Source organism: Mustelus asterias, chromosome 5, assembly GCF_964213995.1.
Source record: "Mustelus asterias chromosome 5, sMusAst1.hap1.1, whole genome shotgun sequence".
Taxonomy (NCBI): Eukaryota; Metazoa; Chordata; class Chondrichthyes; order Carcharhiniformes; family Triakidae; genus Mustelus; species Mustelus asterias.
The window spans coordinates 79460183-79476679 of NC_135805.1; the positions used below are offsets into that span (position 1 = coordinate 79460183).

A 16497-nucleotide genomic window follows, 5' to 3' on the forward strand; every position below is an offset into this window, starting at 1 on the left:
GCACAGATTAACTTATTTTAATGCACTGACTTGTATGTACAACTCTACAAAAATAATGCTGACATGGTGGTGTTTGAGAAAGGGATAATGGCTGGGACAATGCCCAGCAGAAAAAAAACTCATGGTATATAAAATTGAAGAGTGAAGGGTATGGATATAAACTGTAATCGGTTTATAAACAAAGCCACACTGTTGAGAGAATAGAGGGAATATATTTATGCTTTTAAGCAACAAACCTGGCAAACCTTTCTGAATAGAATCAAGAAAGGTTTTATTTCTTACATCAAAACTGTGTTGTTTAGCAGAACCATACAACATGTAGTATTGAGTTTGTGTGTATACATACACACACACACGTGCATCATCAATTTTCAGGTGCAATACAGATTTCTGTAGTTCATATGCAGATTAAGGTAATGGAACATTGTACAATTTTCTTCATAACCAGGCAAGAACTGAAACAACTGTTGGGTCATTTGCATGCATCTAAAAATAGCCAACAGGTCTGCACGTGAAATGTTCATCTCAGTTTCATATAATGAACTTGTTGTGTATTTCTGTTGTTATTTCAGATTTTTTTTTAAAAAAAGGCTAAGAGGCTCTGGGTTAGTAAAGTAACCACTATTTCTTGAAATACGGACAAAGTCATTCAAATAGAAGATTACAGATTCTTCACTCTTTGCAGTCAGACTTGAATTTAACGTCAATATGAAAAAATGTGTTACAGCTTTGTACACTTGTGAGCATTAGTGAAGGCAACAGTTCAACTGACATACACCATGTGCATTGGCTAGGAAGCTGAATTTACAAAAGAAGCGCTGATGAGCTGGTCCAGAGCCAAAATGCAGCTGATGCACCAAATCATGCATTAGATAGATATGTACTAAATCAACAGTGGAATAACACAGACTGATAGTAACTATCCCACGACAGACTGGAATAAATGTTAAGCATGTGGCCAAAGTAGGAATTAGATTTTAAAATTCACCCAGGGTTACTGCTTGGTCCAGCAAGTATAAGAGCATTGCTGGATTTAAATCTCAGAAATGAAGGGTGGCAATAACTGATGTGCATGTGATAGAATAATTGGGAAGTAATGATCACTATACAGTCAGGCTCAACATGATTATATGAAAGGATAATGATGGGTGTACAATAAGGGTGCTGGAATCGGGAAAGGCAATGAGGGACTTGCTAAAATTAACTTGGTTGCAAAGTGATTATATAAATTAGCTGTGGGTAAGCTTAAAATAGATGCAGTACAGACAACAAATACAAGTGTCCTCAGACACAGATTAAAATTACATCAACTGAGATGATTTATTTTCAATAACCACAACCATCTTCCTTTGGTAGAGTTCTTTCTTTCCTTCCTTCCTTTCCTCCTCTCTCCCCCCCCCCCCCCTCCCCCCTCCCTTATTCCTCGACGTCACACTCGAGTCAAATGCTGCCTTGATGTCAAGGGCAGCCACTCTCACCTCAAGGTTACAAGGTACTATAACTTGGAAATCACTTGGAGAGTAGGGAATGGTTTGGAGAAATTTCTTCATAGGATTGTGGGAGCATAAATCCATTCCCGTTGGATGGTTGTGGCAAAGACCACAGCATCATTGAAGGGAAAGGTGGATGAAAAATTAAAATAGAAACTGCAAGACTGAGGAAGAATAATGTAGTGGGAATAGGTTTGGCTCTAGCAAGAAGCCAGCACAATTGTAAAGGGCTGTATGGCCTCCTGTATTGTCAACATGAATGGGTTACTCAGTTCATTGAACCAATATAGAATTTGTTTTCAGTTCTGCAGTGATTTGGAACACAAAATGTGTTTCATGCAAAAGCTCTATCCCCAATGCTATTTATAATTCACAGTGTGCAAATGTATGCATAAGATTGCTACTAATATCGGCAAGCTAAATTAACAGTTGAATTATGAAACTGACCAAAATGGGACTTCCCCAAACAAATGGGTGCAACCATACACGATTGTAATATCACAAATATTCTATTAAAAAGGAATACTGTAACTTGCTACATTATAGTGACTTCTCTTCAAAATTAATTAATTGGCTGTAAAACATTGAGAGGTGTGGTGATCACGAAAGGTTTTCTTTCTTTTAAAATACAAATCAGCTTGTTTTTAACTGTTTTGAAAACTTGTGCTATTGGAAATGCAGTCCATTAACATTTACAACTTATTAAAAACCAAGTTTACACTGGCACTGAAGAATTTTAGCTTATAGATATTTAACCCCTCTTTAGGTCACTCACCCACCAATCCCCAACCACCCCAACTCTCTCCCCATTAACTGAGCATGTTCTAAGTTAGAATGCACAGACCTATTTTTGGATTGAAGTAAAGTAAACTGAACTACAGAAAACTGAGTCAGCAGTTTCAGAACCATCTGTTCTTGCATCAAGGTCCATTGTTCAAGTAATATGGAAGGTAGTGTTACCCAAAATTTAAATTGGTACTTTATCTAATCTGGGAACTCCTGCTGTACACACTGGGTATCTTCCTCAAAAAAGTAATAACCCCCACAGATGACTGTGTTTCAGTGCAGAATGCTCCCACAATCTAGATCTACCATTATAATTTAAATTGTATTCCGAAAAGAAAAGAAATAACTGGTCTAAACTAATTAAAATTTCTCCATCCTTAGCACTTAGAGAAAATGGCCATACGTACATGGCGAACTGCATTCATTACCAAAGACAACAGAAATTCCAAGGGCCAAATATTGTTGAAAAAAAACAGTTCCAACTTGAAAAAAGTATGAGAAAAATTATTGGGGCTAAATGCTGACATATACCCTGAATTCGATCGCCTACATCCTCAGATCTTGAAAAGGAAGTGGCTATAGAGATAGTGGAAGTATTAGTTGTTAGGATTCAAAAATCCAGAAATTCTGGAAAGATCTCAGCAAATTGGAAAACTTCAAATGCACAGGAGAGAGAAAGAAAGCAGGAAACTAAAGACTAGTTTAGCCTAACAACTGTCATTAAAAAAATGCTGGAATCCATTATGAAGGAAGGAGCAGCAAGATATGTAGAAAATGTTTTACAACAAGCAAGCAGAATCAACATGGTTTTATGAAAATAAAAATAAAATCACATTTGACCAATTTATTGTAATTCTTTAGGATGTGGATTAAAGGGAAATGAAAAATGAAAGGATGGTGGCACATAAAAAGTTCCTATACAAAATAATATGTCAGGGTGCGGAGGGCAAATTATTAGCACAGAGGGGATTGGCCAACTAACAGAGTCAGGATGAATGGCCTGTTTTCAGGTTGACAAACTGTAACAGGGATCAATCCTGGGCCCCCCATTATTTACAATCTATATTAACAACTTGAGTGAAGGGACAGAGTGGATTATAGTCAAATTTGCCGATGATACAAAGAAAAATCAGAAAGCAAGTTGTGAAGAGGGCACATCAAATGTTGCAAAAGGGATATAGATTAGTTAAGTGAATGGACAAAAAAAAATTGGCAAATGGGCAGCGACTGACAGATTGTGTACAATGTGGGAAAGGGGGAGGTTGTCCACTTTGTCAAAGCAAAATATTATTTAAATCGAGAGACTGCAGAATTCTGAAGAACAGCAAGATTCTGAATATCCCCATCCATGAAACAAAAATTAAGCATGTAGGTAGAGCAAGTAACGAGGAAAGGAAATGCAATGTTGGCCTTTATTACAATGGTGATGGCGTATACAAGTAATGAAGCCCTTCTACAACTGTACAGGGCATTAGTGAGACCACACAGAGTCCTGTGTACAGTTTTGGTCTTCTTATTGAAGGAGAGTTTATCAGGCTGATTCCTGGAATGAAGTGGTTGGCCTGTAAGGAAACATTGAGCAGGTTGGACCTACACTCAGGAGTTCAAAAGATCGAGAAGCGATCGTATCGAAACATACGGGATTCTGAAAAGGCCTGTCAAGATAGATGCTGAGCGGATATTTCCAAGAAGCGATATGGAACTCAGGAACAGGGGTCTTCCATTTGAAGACAAAAGATGAGGAGGAATTTCTTCTTTCAAGAGAACAATGAATATTTGGAATTCTCTACTTGAGAAGCTGTGGAGGCTGGGTTACTGAATATATTCAAGGCTGAGATAGACAGATCTGGAGCTGGCAAGAGTTATAGAGACAGGAAAGTGGAGTGGAGGCCAAGGTCGGATCAGGCATGATCTTATGGAATGGTGGAGTAGGCTAGAGAGGCCACCTGGCCTATTCCTGCTCCTAGCTTCTATGTTCAAATTCACCATCCTCCTCAATCCTTTAAACTCGTCGGTTGAGATATACTGTTTGTCCCATTATTCATCAAAGCACCAGATGTCCTTTTACCCTCGCTGTACCATTATCAACTTGCATTTGCAGCACCTTGGGAGGAAAAATCTCCAATCCAAATTAAAATAAATAAAACTTGCCTGCTGCAAGATGCATTTTCCCCACCCCCTCACCTCCGTCAGATTCAGTCCCTATAATGTTTACACTGCTCAATAATGCAGGAAAAAGCTGTCTGCAAGACATGAAATCATCGGTCTCTGCAATCAGATATTTACAGAGACAGCAGCGATCACTCCATAAATATTTCTTCTGCCAACACTAAACAGATTACAGCATTTTTCAACTGTTTTTGAGCAATAGTGAAATATTGAAAACATCAAACATCAGAAAACTTTACAACATGGTGCAGACAATCTAAATTTACAGGATAAAGATTCCTTCCCCGTGCATAGTTTTAATATGATGGGATACTATGAGTACTTAATTTCACAATCATCCATTTAGCAGTGACATTGTGGTACTGTCACTGGATTAGTAATCCAGAGACTCAGGGTCTCTGGACCCTGGGGGTTTGAATCCCAACACAGCAGATGGTGGGATTTGAAGTCAGTAAAAATCTGGAATTAAAAAATTCCAGTGACCCTGAAACCTCTCGACTGTCATTAAAAAAAAACATCTGCTTCACTAGTGTCCTTTAGGGAAGGAAATCTGCCACTTCACCTGGTCTGGCCTACATGTGCCTTCAGACCCACAGCAATGTGGTTGACTCTTCAATGCCCTCTGAAATGCCCCATCAAGTTCAAGGGCAATTAGGAATGGGCAATAAATGCTAGCCCAGCCAGTGACGCCCACATTCCCTGCATGAATTTTTAAAATTAACACGTTGACCCATGCAACAGTTTATACAAATGTCAATTTAGATCATTAAGATGGAAATCTCTGACTTTTACTTAATTCCCACTCCAGAAACTAGAGCACAAAACTCTAGGCTTACTTTTCAGGAAGCACATACTGTCATTGAGGGCTTTTGTATGCTGCAGCGTGCCTGACAGCAGATTTTCTCTCTCAAATCCTAACCAGCTAGGACACTGACGCAAAGAGGGAACACGTGCACACCCTGAAGGAATGGAAATGCAAATAACAAAATGGGTATTTTGCACATCCAATTCCGCAATTCCTACCACGACAAACTAAACTAAACGACATACATAGCCCATCATGACACAAACATGGGACAAGTAAAAACAAACTTTTGATCCACTGGAATTATGTAACTATGTGGAAACAAAGACACGAGATAAATAGAGAGAAGTTAAGATTTTGAACTGAAACAGTAACAAATGCTATTAAAATAAACTGAGGCTATCAAAGAAAGTTAAAGTTAACTTTTATCCTGCAGTAACAAAGTGTTGCCACTCCTGAGACCAAATATAAGTAATGTTGTAGCCAAGACAGATAAACTTGGAGCAATACAACAATGCTCTGAATCTTCCTTCATGTTATCATTGATAAGAACTGCACAAGTGCTCTTATTTTCCAATGTTTCGAATTTCAGATTCATGACTATTGAACGCAAGTAGGCAAGGCAGAGCCTTGTACAAGCGCACTTAAATAGAACTGCAGATATTTGCTCACCATCATCTGAACACCAAATGAAGTTTTTTATCACCATGAACATCCCAAAGTGTTTCACATGGGCACCCAAACGTGACACCAAAGGAGATATTCGGTCAGATGACCAAAAGCTTGGTCAAAGAGACCTGCTTTAAGGGGTGTCTTAAATGTACAAAGTGAGGTAGAGAGTTGGAGAGGAATCCCAGAGCTTAGGGCTAAGGCAATGGAAGATACTGCCACTAATGGAGGAGAGATTAAAATTGGAGATGCTCAAGAGGCCAGAATTAAAGGAGCATTGCTATCTCTAAGGGATGTGGGGATGGAGGACATTAGGAGAGCTGGAGCAGTGAGGCCATGGGGTTTAAAAGCAAAGATGAGAATTTAAAAACTAACACGTGGCTTAACCAGGAGTCTGAACAGTGATAATCGGTGAACAGAACTTGCTAAGAGTTTTGAATGCCCTCAACTTTACAGCAGAATGTGGGAGACCAGCCAGGAACACAATGGAATAATAAAAATGAGAAATAACAAGGGCACAAGGGTTTCAGCGGCAGATGAGCGGAGACGGGTGACGTTGAACGATGTTACAGAGGTGGAGATAGGCAGTCTTAGCAATGGTGCAAATGTAAAATTGGAAGTTCATCTTGGGGCCAAATGTGACAACAAAAGTTGTGAACAGACTAGTTTAATCTTGGACAGTTGTCAAGGAAACGGATGGAGACAGCAGCTAAGGAACAGAGTTTGGAGCCAAAACCAAAAATAACGGCTTTAGCCATGAATATTGCAGATGAGTCATGTTGATAGAGCTTTTCGTCTTGCACTCAGGACAAACTCAAGAATGCCAAATTTCAAACACTCATGACAATTTATATTACAGGAGAAAAGGGTAATGATTGGCAAGTCAACTCCTATTGACCAACACATTACCACAGAGAAAGCAATGGGGAAACTATAGGTTCCCCAAGCCTCCATGTAATTCAAAAAGTATGCACGGCTTGAACATATACCTTTTGCTTGCAGAGAACAGGCCCTTGTGTTATGAATTAATGTTACCTCTAGCAAGTGTAAATGAACCTCATTAAACACTTCAATTGGAGAAAAGTTCTGCTCATTCACTACTGGGTGTAGGATAAGCAGTCAGGATATTTTGCAACAGAGGAGGAGTCAACATGGGCAAGAGTTTGGATGTCTGTCCAATCACTAAATCCACACTAAATCTTTTTTCTTCAGCTGCATACAGTCGAAGAAAAAACACATTATGATGATCTAAAATGTTGCAGTTTGTAAGTCTAAACATGTACTCATCTCAGTCATGATCCTGGTACTGTATTTGCCTTGTAACGTTTACATTTAAAATTAATGAGGGAGAAAGGGATGATACAATGGACTTCTGTAGCTGAATATACCTTGTCAACATCTATGGATGGAAATTTGCTTCACAACTGTCAGTGTTAGCAATAATTGTAAGAATAGCACCAGCACCAAAGGTTATGGGGAGAAGGCAGGATGAGGCTATTGAGTTGGACGATCAACCATGATCATGATGAATGGTGGAGCAGGCTCGAAGGGCCAAATGGCCTCCTCCTGCTCCTACCTTCTATGTTTCTATGTCTCTTAAATTGTAAATTTACTGGAGATTGTGGTATGGATCCTTAACGTTTCTGAAACAAATTTGCAACGTATCAATCTTGTGAATGCATCTTGGGATGTAACTGAATATAACCCCAATGGAACCACAAAGTGGAATGGACACTTAATCACAGAGATCACCCCCCAACAAGACGACAGTACCCCCGGCTCACCAGCAGTCAACCAAGGCAGTTAGAGAGGGGCTAATTTGTTCCCCCTGCAAAAAAAGCACTCGGCCACAACTTCATCTGAAAGCCCAAAGAATCATGAAAGAGGACCCCATCCAGGCCTGAATCATGAGAGGATTCCATCTGGGCCTGCAATTATTTCATCTAAAAGGATTAATTTGAACACATGATTTGTTTCCTTGTTATTTCATTAATAATCTAAGTGCATACATCACCTATAAAACTCATTTTCTCGTGTATTGTGTGTCTGTGTTTGAGGAAGATTCTCTGCATTTACATGTAAATCCTTTCTTTAGATTTAAACTTAGATTTTGTTGTGAACAACCGAGAGGTGAATAAAAGGGGATTTCCACCCATCTGTAACACCTTGACTTTACTCTTGGCATTAATATTTCCCAGTTCACAATGTTAAAATAAATGTGCAATATATCTGATGGTATTTTGACCAAAATTGTCAGGTCGGCGGTTGGGTTTAACTGCTGGGCCAAAATGCTGTATGCAGCTTGAAAAAAATGAAAAATACTCATCATTCACAGCACTCAGAGACTCGTGCTTATGATGCCAACTCAACGTGCAGGTAATTTGCAACTGACTGCAACTCAGAGTACAATCATCAGGATTTGCTGTGGTTGGCTCATAAAATGGCCCTTTTTTTTAAAAAAAAATTGATTTTCCCGAATGGCAGACATCAAGTATACTTGCATTGTATGGATGGCTGTAACATTAGGCACCATTAATATATGACTTAGCACAAATCAAAAGAGGCTACACTAAACAAATTAGATTTATATATTTACATTGCACTATATGGTGTTTCAGAGCAATTAAAATGCAATGGCATTATGTAGGCAAATTTGATGGCAGCTTTAAGCTTCTTAACAAGCTATGTTCTCACCCAAATTTAAGATGTTGCAAATATTACCCTGTTCAATATTTTGGCTGTCAATTGAAAATGGCTTAGAGAAATACTGATCTGAACAGGTTTAAACACATCAAGTTTAGCAGGGGTATTGTACTCAATAAAAACTCGAGATCCCCTCATGAGTCAAAACACGTGGCAGAATCATTTGCAATAAATTAGACACTGCATAAGCAGCCCAATTGTATCCTCACACAACTAAACAGGGAATGGCTCGTTGAATTCTGGACAGGGAACTGACCCACTCTCGGTGAAGTTGAAAGATTTGTATATTCTAACACATTCAGTATATCTAATCACAACAGGACAATCATCAACAAAAGAACAATGTCATGACGCGTTATTATCTCTCATGCTTGAATGGCATAGATCACAAACATTATGACCACAGATAAATAATTCTTCGAAGTACATAAACGTACTCGGCATCAGAGAGTAAACCTTGAAAGTTCTCAGATTTTTGGACAATGAGGTGACTAAGGTAAAAGACACAGAATTAATAAATTCTGGACCTCTGGTTATAAAGCCATGAAGCAGAAATTTGAGAAATGAAGCAGAGATGATATGGCCAAAAAATAAAGGTTTCTGTAATTATAAGAATAAAGATTGAGATCTCGTGCCATATTGGGCAGTGTCTCTGCCTCTGAGCCAGAAATGCTAGGTTCAAATCCCATCGCATGACTGGATGGGCCTGGAAGGTGTTCACAACAGCCAAACAAGTTCATTATCAACATGCAAATCCATCCAACATGCCTACAGCAGGTGGCAAGAGCGGAAGAGTCTCCTGCAGAGTTGTCTCCTTCAAGCTATACATAGCCTCTGACTTCAGGCTAGCAGCCCATTCCAGTAAAAAACAAAAACAGATGCAAGCATGAGTTTTGTCTGCCTCAGGAGTCTCTAGTTAGGAAATCCTAAGAGAATGAGGTTGGGCTGAAGGTGAGCAACATCTTGTCAGAAGGTGACAGTTTTGACGATGTGCAAATGTTGTGTTCGAAGGTCAAAACAGTACATAGTGATCACACTTTGCTGGGTTTAACCCAGAAGAGAAGCCAAATAGTGACTGGAATGAATGCCCAAACCACAAAACCTCTGGCAGATGTTCAATATAAAGACTTACATTTTGAGCTGGAAATCTTGTTTATGCAGGGAACGAAGTTGACTTTGAAGCGCCCACTGTTAATTAAAGTATTTGTAACCTGTATCAGTCTTGATGCTTTATAATTGGTCTTGTTTCACTAAAGGGTTCAGCAGTAATCTTGATCCAGGATTGGAGAATGTGCAAGATCACAGTCTCTAGTCACATACAAGGGATTTCATTATACTGACCCTTCCAGCAAATACCTAAATCATTAGAGGCGGGAGATCTACTTAAAAGAGAGTGGTAACTCCATCAGAATATCCAGTGCAGACCTCATATTTATATTCTGAATGTGCACAAATAATCACATTGTTTTGTAGCAGTGACTACATTTTAAATTAAGTACTTAACGGGTTGTATGTTACATAAGAACATAGGAGCAGGAGTAAGCCATCTGGCCCCTCGTGCCTGCTCCGCCATTCAGTAAGATCATGGCTGATCTTTTTGTGGACTCAGCTCCACTTACCCACCCGCTCACCATAACCCTTAATTCTGTTACTGTTTAAAAATGTATCTATCCTTGCTTTAAAAACATTCAATGGGGAAGCCTCAACTGCTTCACTGGGCAGGGATTTCTACAGATTCACAACCCTTTGTGTGAAGAAGTTATTCCTCAACTCAGTCCTAAATCTGATTCCCCTTATTTTGAGGCTATGCCTCCTAAGTTCTAGTTTCACCCAGTGGAAGCAACTTCCCTGCTTCTATCTTATATGTTTCTATAAGATCTCCCCTCATTCTTCTGAATTCCAATGAGTATAGCCCCAATCTACTCAGTCTCTCTTCATAAGCCAACCCTCTCAACTCCGAGATCAACCTAGTGAATCTCCTCTGCACCCCGTCCAGTGCCAGTATATCCTTTCTCAAGTAAGGAGACCAAAACTGTAAACAGTACTCCAGGTGTGGCCTCACCAGCACCTTATACAGCTGCAACATAATTTTGCTGTTTTTAAACTCCATCCCTCTAGCAATGAAGGACAAAATTCCATTTGCCTTCTTAATTACCTGCTGCACCTGCAAACCAACTCCTTGAGATTCCTGCTCAAGGACACCCAGGTCCCTCTGCACAGCAGCATGCTGCAATTTTTTACCATTTAAATAATACTCCATTTTGCTGTTATTCCTACCAAAATGGATGACCTCACATTTACCAACATTGTACTCCATCTGCCAGACCCTCGCCAACTCACTTAGATTATCTATGTCCCTTTGCAGACTTTCAGTGTCTTCTGCACACTTTGCTCTGCCACTCATCTTGGTGTCATCCGTGAATTTTGACATACTACACTTGGTCCCCAACTCCAAATCATCTGTGTAAACAGTTACATTTGGGAGATCTTGGGGAAATTGGAAAGGTTGCATAAATGTAATTCTTTAAATGTTGCAGATGAATTTTTAAAGGGAATTATTTTTATGAAAACTGCATGATTGGTATTATTTGATATAAAACTGGTTAAAACTACTAGTTGTTATTCTGGCTGCATTATTAGTAAAATTACTGGTTGAAAAGTTAACATTGAAATACTTTGAATTAAAGTTGTCCAATTGCAAGCTTTAAAAATTTCTCTCCTGAGAATGATCCTAACAAAGCAACTGCTCAGATTTCTTGCATAACAAAAAAATCCAGTGATTTAGACTTTTAGGCAAATAAGAAGAAACAAGGACAGTTGGTAGGATATAGTTAAGTGAATCTAAAACCATCTAACTTTCAGGTCAGCTACATTTTTGCACGAGTAAATTTCTATGTAATTCAGAAATTGAGTTTCACCAATCAAATATACCTGGGAATGGATGTAGGAACGACAGCAAATTAGTCCTTTTACAAGGAATAATAAACAAAACTAACAATATAGAGTATTCATGCCACAATAACTGACAATGGTATTGTGCTTCTATGTTTTTGAGGTTTCAGAACACCCAAGCATGGATTGGAAAAACCATAAATGAACACATTTTAGCCCACAATTGAAATTGTGGTGATCTCCTGAACTTTTACTGTATCATTTTCTTGACATGCCAGTGCTGTATGGTCTGCATTGTAAATGCATTTTACTTCAAACATACCAGGTAACTGCTGTAATTTTTAATTGTTTAATTATAGCTAACCTCTTCCAGGTACTTTCATATTTGAAAGAACTTCCCAGCTGATACACTTTAAAGACCAAAGTAACTCAATCTGGATTTCATACCTCCTTCCTTCCCCCTTCATTCTACCTTCAAAACGGTCATGGATTAGGGTAGAAGATAATGTACAATATGTTCACCTAAAGAAACTCACTTGATCAGTCAGTAATTGCAAGGGCTTCTCTGTGGCAAAAATGTAGCTGACCTGAAAGACTCAAATAACAATGGCCAACACCCCCATTTGGAAAAGCCAGAGTTCAGACATCACCACAGACTACTTGAAAGTCCAGCCGACTTTCATTGTTGCCACAAGGGCAGCACTGCAATAAATCATGTCTGAATTTATCCACTGATAATATTTCAATTTCAAATTGTAGATTAATTGGGCTGCATAATGGATCTAAAGGGGAAAAATAGCAGGTCATATTTGGCAAATCTGACTGAATGATGATAGGTGTAGTGAAAAAGGAAAATGCAATGAATGCAGCATATGGTACATGGATTGAGGGAAAGTCTTGGACAAGGTACCACACAGACAATATTTGAGTTGATTGAGTACGGAATTAAAAAGATCAAAGTGGATTGAAAACTTGTTTTACAAAAAAAAATGCAGAATGCTTGGAGTGGAAAGTGGTAGAGGTAGAGAAAGCAGGATCCAGATCTGTAATTAGGAAGCATGGTAAATGATTCTAGGACTAAAAGGAAGCTACAACGGGATATGGATAAGGAGGAATCAGCAAAAACGGCAAACAGATTTCAATGTCTGTAATTGTGGAGGGGGACGTGGTTCAGTATTAAATGTGATTCACCATGTCTCAAGAAAATAAATTAATGGAATAATTGCCATTAATGGAATAATGGGCACTAATGGATAATGTAAAAAGACAAAATATAATGGATTTCATGTTGCAAAGCAAGTGAGGCATAGAATATAAAAGGCAAACTCCAATGGTGAATCCACATGAAACCTCAGTTTGAATGCTGTGCATGGCTTTGCAATCCCCACAAAACATACTACAGGAAGGATGTAAAAATAAGAAGGTTTAGTGTATTAGGGATCATTAGCATGCTGCCTGGCACGAGGAAATATATATAGAAAGACAAAGTAGATTACAGAGTGTTTCGGTAGAGGTGTATAACGTTGAGGATAGGGAGATTGGAAAAAATCAGTTTCTGGTAATAAGGGGTCAACATTGAAACTTAGGTCAGGGAAGAAATATTAACAGTTGTGGAGTGAGCAATTGAGGCAGAGATCATTCTAAAAGGTAATAGGATAGACAATGGGAGAAGCTTCAAGTGACATGGAGACCAGACAGGTAACATGGACTGAGTGTGGACAATAAGAATCAACATGGACAGATTGGGCCAAATGGCCTAGTGTGTAATAATTGTATGAAATATAAATATGGTTAAAAGACATGAAATTATCCAAACATAAAATAAGATTATGGTAACAAATCTTACAGTTCCCAAAATTCTGCTGTGTTGCCACTTTAAAACAGAACGTTGAACTTAAGAATTGATCTCACTCCACTGTCACTCAATAATCGAAAATTAAAGTTGAAACAGGGAAAATATTGCTGAAATATAGTACAATTCTGTGCCTCTTAAAGTAGAGGATTCACAATGACTATGTTTAGCCTTGTTCAAAAAAAATTGAATATTTAACAAGTTTGGTTATTAACTGTGTTCGTGTCAGCATGAATGAAAGCCTGTCCAGAACCCAAAGGAGAGAGATTGTGTCTAGTGAACAGGTTAAAAAATAAAATGTCATCTCTGTCTGATACCCATATACAGAAAACAGCCATCACAAGGCAAGTTAAAAGGATTTCAAATTATTTTGAAGCATAAAGAATATAACATGATGTCCAATGCTGCGAAATTTCACATCATTGTAACTGTGACCAACAAGGGCATGCTATTAGTTTAAACATCAATAACTTGATGCAGCAATTTGCATCCCTGACATATTGATGGGGCCAAACATAACCATGTTACTTCAAATGAAATGCTTTACAATTTAATTTACAGGGTTAGTTTTTCAGCACCATTGCTTTGCTGGTTTACATTTCACTTTGCAATGATACTTTTTCCTTAAAAAATAAAGCGAAGTTAAGAAACAAAGAAAAAAATCGTGCCGAAAATATCCATTATCAGTCCTAACAAAGTGTACTATCTGCTGCAGTACATGGGTACCAGCGCATGAATTCAACACTGATGTTGAGGTGGAACTAGTGTGCCATCCTTTGTAAAGAAAATTGCCATGCACCTAATGCCCTGCCCAGACGCATTCCAGCATCGACATTCAACAGAAAAACCACGAAGCCCCCCAACACCTCTCGCTTTCACAATCTGTATGAACCTTCAAAAAAAAGGTAACACTGTGAAACTGAAATGCATATTTGTTTTGCGAACACCAAGACAAACACAGGGCTTGTAGTAAACAACCCATCGCTAACATCCATATGCACTTACCGTCAGAATGCTCCAATGCATCGTCGCTGCGGACCAAGCTACGAGAGAGGGAAGAAAGCACCACAACAAGCTAAAAGCTCCCATTGCTAAGCAGGGCTAGGCGGTTAAGAGTTTGCTGGTGGCCGCTGCTGGAGCTGCCAGGCGTCCATAGCTCGCACACTGGTTCATTTTACAGTGTTTTTGTGGCGAGCCGCCTCACTCCGCATTGTGCCACTGCCCCCCACTCGACGCACTTCTACTGCGCTAGGATCGGCAACCACCCCCCCATACGGACGGCCGCCGATGGATTTTACTGGCACCACCGGCTCCACCACTGCAGGAACCTGGCGGCCACTTTCACCAAGTCGACTGGCTTCAAGTAGTAAGGAAGAAGCGACTGGTCGTCAATGTCGGCTGCATTTATTCCCATAGCTCCAGCGAGGCTGCTTTGTTAGGACCGGGGCGGGCTGGGGCTGAGACTGAATGGAAATCAACAAGCGCTCTCTGGCTCCGCTGTCGCAGTGAAGGGGGAAGGGGCGGGGCCGGGGGCTCCGCGTCATCCTCAGAACGCTCCGGGCAACGTTCCATTGCCAATCAGACACCCCAGGCTGAGTCCCCGCCTCCGCACTGACACTGCCCTCACTCCCCGGCAGCACCGAGCCGGCTTCATACCGGCTGCAGAGTCAAATGTCCCGCAGGAACCCAGAGAGTCACCCTTTCATTACTTTCCGCATGCTCTTCATCTCTGTAACACTGTCATCCCGCATCCTCTCCTTTCCTTCCCTATGTGACAGTAATAAATCAAATCAATTCAAATGTTGAGGTGGACGTTGTGTGTGGGGCATTTTCCCGCTCAGTTAGGACAGGAGAACTTTATAAATTTAAACTGCACGCCGGATTATTTTGTTGCTCCGGTGAAACTGGATGGAAGTGAAGTTTAATTTGGGGAAATAACTTTAAGCAATTTTAAGGGGATAAGGAGAGACAGGATCATGCTCATGGCAGGGACAGATCCCAGATCAACATGGCAACGTGAGAAAGCCGCGTGCATACACCTATGCCGTAATTCAATTAGGTCATGGATAATCTATCCCCACTTAATGTTACCACCTTATCTCCATATCCCTTAATACCCTTACGTAAAAAAAATCTATCTCAACCTTGAGAGCCCCAAATAACACTGTATTCACATCCTCTTGGAGGGAGAGATTCCTACAACCCCCATCAAAGAAAATGGTTTCTCTATTTATAGTAAGAAGTCTCACAACACCAGGTTAAAATCCAACAGGTTTATTTGGTAGCAAATACCATAAGCTTTCGGAGCGCTGCCCCTTCGTCAGATGGAGTGGTTATCTGTCCTCAACAGTGCAACCAGTTCTCAACCAGTCTTCTCTATTTATACCAGCAACATTGCTCTCAAATCACCCACCCGCAAAATCTTGTACCTGAGAGCCAAGATTATGCTCCTCAAGTTTAACCCTCTAAACCCCACTATTATTCTGTTGAACCTGTTGTTGCCCCCCCCCCCCCCTCTTTCCCCATTGCCAATTTTTCTTTCCATAGATGAGATGCTAAAAATGGAATGGAGCAAATTAGTTGCAATCTGACCAAGTCTTGAATAGGCCAAGTATGGCTCATGCCTCTGAGAACAGGCGTAGGCTCCTGTTTTTTTTGCCTTGTAGGTTTATCTTTAGGGGACTCCAGAGGTAAGGGTGTGGGAGCAGAAAGAGAAGCCAGAACTAATAATTATCTGGTTATGATTAGATGGAGAAGAATGAAACCAGGCATGTGCAGTCCTACTTAACTGGGTGACGGTGCTGGAGGAGGATGGTGTGGTGAACTGTTTCAAAGATTGTAGATACATTGTGAAGAAGGAGATGGGACAGTTCAATATGGTCACAATTACATAGGATTACATAGGATATTATTTGTGATGCTGATAACCAGTCAATACTGGAGCAGAGGTAGAAACCTGATTGGAGGGTTTCAAACATGGAGCTCTGGAAAAGAAGGGGACAGATTTTAGAAGCAACACCACTTACAAGGACTTTGGAGAGGAAAGGAAGTTGGAGATAGGCCAATAGTTTGTGAAGATGGTGAGATCAACATTTGAAAGAGTGATGCATGGAAAGTTACATCACACTTGC

At 39.8% G+C, this 16497-nt stretch overlaps 1 protein-coding gene across 1 annotated transcript in view; it reads right to left on the reverse strand.

Moving 5' to 3' along the window:
- tnfrsf21 (tumor necrosis factor receptor superfamily, member 21) overlaps nt 1-14873 on the reverse strand; it is an 88823-nt gene extending 73950 nt beyond the window's left edge. Inside the window, exon 1 of the mRNA XM_078212878.1 lies at nt 14372-14873. Within this exon, the coding sequence (XP_078069004.1) occupies nt 14372-14455 (84 nt within the window). The 5' untranslated portion in view covers nt 14456-14873. The remainder of the gene's footprint in view (nt 1-14371) is intronic.
- Between the last annotated feature and the right edge of the window lie 1624 nt (nt 14874-16497).